We start from the raw sequence: 5,282 nt of genomic DNA, 5'->3' as shown, positions 1-5,282 counted from the left end.
AACACCTACTTTTAATCTCAAGTCATACATGTACTCTAATATTGCCAGTAACCCTAGACTGAATGCAACTATAATAACCTTACTTGTCACCCTATACATCTCTTACTAAGACAAGTCAATGACCTTAATCAATCGATAACCGATTAATAAATCAAATTGTGGGAGAGCTTAAGTTACATAGCACCAATAACATGTATTATACAACAAGAAATTCTACCTTTTTTGCCTCTAGCAACCCGCTACAAGACCAAGTCCGCTCTCAAAGGGTCTAAAGGACCAAGTCACATCTCAAAAGGATTGCTCAACTAAATGTAAATGTGTCCAGATGACCATAAACACTCCAAATCTGCCATTACCTACAATCAACCAATCAAATACATATGTGGGTTCTTGAACATCAAAGAAAGTTAATCAGCACATGGACTTAGAAACACATACATTAGGCCTAAACACATAAACGGACACTGAGCACCATCAAATACAACGACTAAATTTGTCACAACTGTAAACTTAATTTAACACAATATTTTTTCTTGTGACCCTGCAACATAAATGTGTGTCATACCAGTCAAGATCAGCTTTTAATATTAGTCAATATCAAATGTCAATCAAACAGATAAATTCTCCAATTCAATGTCATACAATTACACTGTACTTCTACTAATTTCCGTGTTTTTACATGACACCTGCAGCAGACATGAATCGGAATCTAAGTGACATATTACACGTGGGTCTTTACAGTAATACACATTTAACTCTAACTTAAAACACAATAATCTCAACACCTTAAAAACTTAGTCAAATTGGTTCAACCATGAATCATCACATTTCATATATCACAAATATCAGTCAAGGGCACGTCATATACACAGCTTACAGATTCAGTTTCTCTCTAGGTTTGCTAACCCGACCACTCCTTGTCACCTTGGGACCATTTGCAAACTGACCGACATGTCTTGGCGTAATACTGGAGGAGGAGACATCTCCAATCCTCCCCCCAAGACAGGCACCAGGTACCTCTAAATCATGCAACCTCTGAACAGGTCGCACCAGAGTGCCATTTGCTGTCTTCAACTCAACACTCCGCACTCTTCCATCTCTACCTGGGAACAACTGTGTCACCACTCCAAGGGGCCACTTCATGCGCACCAAATTGTCCTCTCTGATCAGAACCACTGTACCTACATCAAGTGACCCTTTGGCTTGGAACTTGTTAATGGCAAAGGGAAGGTTGTGGAGGTAATCTTTGCTCCAGACAGTCCAAAATAGTTCCAACCTGCGCTGTCTGATCAACTCAGCTTCACTAAGATGCTCAGTGGACACTTCAAACTCTTGTTCATCGACAACTGTCTGAAAACCTACGTTTCTACCCAGTAAGAAATGAGCTGGCGTGAGAGGTCTCTTACAGTCTACCTCGTCCCCAACAAATGTAAGTGGCCGACAATTGATACAGGCTTCTATCTCACATAGTGTGGTCTCCAACTCAACCCTGGTGAGACATCGGTTACCCACAGTTTTCCTTAAGGCTGACTTACAACTGCGTACTAGTCTTTCCCACCAGCCACCCCACCACGGTGACCTACTACAGATGTACTTCCACTTTGGAAAAACAGTACCATAGACCTTGGTCATGAGTTTTTCCGTTCCCTTGAACGTCTGAGCATTGTCTGAGTAAAAAACACTCGGTAAACCACGTCTAGCAACAAAGCGTCTCAAGGCCAGAATACAATCTAGAACAGCCAATGACTCTGTCAACTCGAGGTGTATAGCCCTAACAACTGCACATGTAAACAAGAGTATGTAGAACTTCTGATTGGGAAAATCCAAACAATACAACGGCCCAGCGTAATCTAAACCAGTCACAGTGAACACTGGAGCCTCGTGTATCCTAAGTTCAGGCAAGGGAGCGGCTACCTCATTGCACGCTTTAGCATCTTTCAACTGACACATAATGCACTCTTTCTTGACCGATTTGGCCAAGCGCCTAGCCGATATGATCCAATATGTATCCCGTAAGTTGGTCAACAAGACCCCTACAGAAGCATGTTTCAATCGGATATGTTCTGACCTGATGAGTAGAACTGACAATCGACACTTTGGCAAAATGATTGGATGTTTTTCAGCATAAGACAGTTCAGCATTTCCTAGTCTACCACCTATCCGAATCAAACCGTCACTACTGATCATAGGACTCAAGCTGTACAAGGGTGACGACTTCACCACTGGTTTACCTTGTTTCAACAACTCAAGTTCTTTCCCAAACTCAACACTTTGAAAATGTCTGAACAGCATGTCTTTAGCCGCAGCATGTTCCTCCAAAGATAGCTTCCCAGTGGCATGAGTGGAGAACTGCTGTGTGTCTGTGAGATTTGAGATGAATCTGAGGACCCAAGCAGTAATTCTAATGGTCCTGCTAAATTCACCCCATCGCTCTCCAGGGAGGACCTCTTCACACGGCACCCAGACAGTACTAACAGTCATAGTGACAATCATCTCAGGCTTCAAAAACCCTTCAACCTCTTCAAATGTCACTTCACCCGATGGTACATCACTGATGGGTTTAGATAACCACTCAGGTCCATGCAACCAATCCCTAGAGGATACCAACTGTTCAGCAAAAATCCCCCTGGTAAACAAGTCAGCAGGGTTACCTACCCCAGGACAGTGTGACCACTGTGAAGGATGAGTCAGTTTCTGAATTTCCTTCACCCTGTTTGCTACGAATGTTTTCCATCTTGAAGGTTCACCCTTCACCCAGCCCAAGGCCACCATAGAATCAGTCTAACAGTAGCATGAGGTTTCCTGGGGGAGCTTCAAAGCCTCTCTAACATGACAAACCAACCTTGCACAAAACAATGCCCCTAATAACTCCAGTCTAGGGAGGGACACCCTTTTAACCGGTGCTACTCTGGCTCTGGATGTGATGAAGGAAACATCGAAAGTATTGCCATCTCTTGGGATTCGAACAAAGGCCACGCATCCAAAACCTCGGATTGAAGCATCTCCAAAGCAATGGAGCTCAATCCCCTCCACTTGTGACCATGGAGATGTACACGTACTGTAACACCTAGGAATTCTCCAGGTCTGAATTATGGCAAGACCCTCCACCCACTTTAGAAATCTACGGTGGATTTCAATCACAGCGCAGCCATCTCGTCAAATCCATGGTATTCTCTGTAGTTTTTGAGTTCACCGCGACGCGACGTTGACAGCGCTGATGACGCACCGTGCCAAGCTAGTGACGTCACGACCACTCTCCAAGTTGCCACTACGCGCTCCATTGCGCTTGCCCAGGTCCGCGTATTTTGGAGATCGTAATGACGCGACGGCGTTGCTAGCCAACCATGGCAAACAATCAAAAAGTTTCAATGTTATCATGCATAGCCGTTGCCTGTACTTTTAGATACGAATGATACATTGTAGCTAATCGCGCCTGATCTCTGTACAAATGTGCAGTGCGTGTCCGGGTGCGTGTCTTGGGCAAGAGAGTTTGGACTTCGATTGAAGTCGAATCCAATGCATGGGATAGTGTTGAGCATTGTTGTGTACCCAAGGTTGATCGCTGTTGATGTACTAAAACGTGTGTACCAGCTTGTCTCTGAGTAAAAAAATGACAATCTTGAGATTTGAAAAATAAGTTAAGGGCGGGTTCTCTTTGACGTATTTGTATCTGAAAGAGTCTATAATAAGCAGCGAGGCCAGGGGTGTTCGGGAACAACTCTTCCAGGGAAGGTGAATGATTTTGGCGCGTGGCAACATGTCTGGCCTCTTAGAGCGGGAAGCAAAATAGGTATACAACAAAAGTAAAAATATCCAGTACTCAACCTGGCCCTGAAGTACTCGAGTGAAGTAACCTCTCCCACCCCCACCCCCTCGCACACACCCATTGACTGACCCTCATCATGAGAATTTGGCGGGTAATTATTTGAATGATTCTGTTTTGAATAATGTCAATGGAGAACCTCAGGGAAGAAATCAATGGAGCTTTCTCCAATTTTCGGAGAAAGTTTCAGTCGAAAATCGTTGATGCGGAGGAGATGTCTCGGTTCGTGGCATTCAGCCACGAACTGGACGGAGTCCTGGCCTGCCTAACGGCGAAGTACGCCCCGAGTGTTGGGCGAGCTGAGTCAAGGAGGCACCAGCTGGTACAGGTAAACATCGAATTCTAGTTATTTTATCACTCAATATGGCCCAGAGGGCGAACAGAGCATTTATGAGAGCATAGTGAAATATTTAATTTGATTTTATACATAGTCGGCGGCAAAGACGTGACGTCGACTGCCATGCCAATAGTACCCAAAGGTTTCCGAATGGTCGTTCGTAAAAAAAACGGTGGACCGCACTTACGTCATTTCACATATTTGTTCATCGAGGGAAGCAATATAATCAATTAAGAATTGAAAAACAGCGGTCATAAATCTTTGTAGGCGTTGCTTTCGTTCAGAAGCACGGTTAAGAAGCCATGAGCTTGAATGTAGAGCAGGCATACAGACCTAGGGGACCATAACATCATCAGCACCTTCACCGCCTGAACGTTGCCATGGGATAAGACGCTCTGCACGAATCGAATCTATTTGATTGTGGCGGGAACTGGAGGGCGGGAATGGGCAAACACGCCAATGAATGATATTATTGTGAAGTAGGGGAGTTGTTTTGTTTAAATAGCATGGGGGTGATAGTTTTTTCGCGGGTTTGGATGCAGCTTATTACTAGTAATGTCTAATCAGTTAGGCTAATGGTTTATTCCTGGCCGAAGAAATTACAGCAGAGGGCGGCCCAGTCATATTGTTAACCCCCTTTCTGTGAAGATGAAGTGGTCACTAATGTGCCAAATATACCGCTTCAGCATGTCTTTGTTATTTCAGATTTATCCTGCTGTAATCAAAGAAATTGGCCTCATACATAAACAGCTGCTCCGGCTCATGAGGGCAAATATTCCAAGGAGGAATGTCCGGATTTCTCGGTAAATATTATAGAGCATGACTAAAGCTTCAAAGTGCTTTTATTTCTTATTTGAAATTTGCTTAAGTAGCCTACACTATAGGATAAGGACCTGATACAGAAAAGGCAAAAAGTCATTGGATTTGTAAGGCCTAGGCCTGTGTTTCTATAACGTGGCCAGGTTCTAATGTGGTCCCAGCAAAGAAAACTGGGGTAAGGACACCGGGAAATAAGAGCAATGAACTGTAACACTAATCCTGTTCTTATGTTTTTGAGTGTTTCCCTTCTATTTGGGAACAGACAAAGATATATTTACAAGTTATTTCTGTGTTTCCCCCTAT

The 5,282-nt window shown here is 43.8% G+C and overlaps 1 protein-coding gene across 1 annotated transcript; it reads right to left on the bottom strand.

Annotated features, from left to right (window-relative positions):
- Positions 1 to 873: 873 nt before the first annotated feature.
- On the bottom strand, positions 874 to 2,481 carry LOC135502212 (uncharacterized). Its single transcript, XM_064794867.1, has one exon. It carries the CDS (start codon positions 2,479 to 2,481, stop codon positions 874 to 876), a length of 1,608 nt encoding a protein of 535 aa, XP_064650937.1.
- Positions 2,482 to 5,282: the final 2,801 nt, after the last annotated feature.

The sequence above is a fragment of the Lineus longissimus genome, chromosome 18, assembly GCF_910592395.1.
Source record: "Lineus longissimus chromosome 18, tnLinLong1.2, whole genome shotgun sequence".
Classification (NCBI taxonomy): Eukaryota; Metazoa; Nemertea; class Pilidiophora; order Heteronemertea; family Lineidae; genus Lineus; species Lineus longissimus.
Note: the sequence above shows the minus strand (reverse complement) of the source record. Positions and strands in the feature narration are given on the sequence as shown.

What these genes read in the sequence shown, in the direction of transcription:
- LOC135502212 (XM_064794867.1), bottom strand. Translation starts at nt 2,481, where the DNA reads ATGACTGTTAGTACTGTCTGGGTGCCGTGTGAAGAGGTCCTCCCTGGA.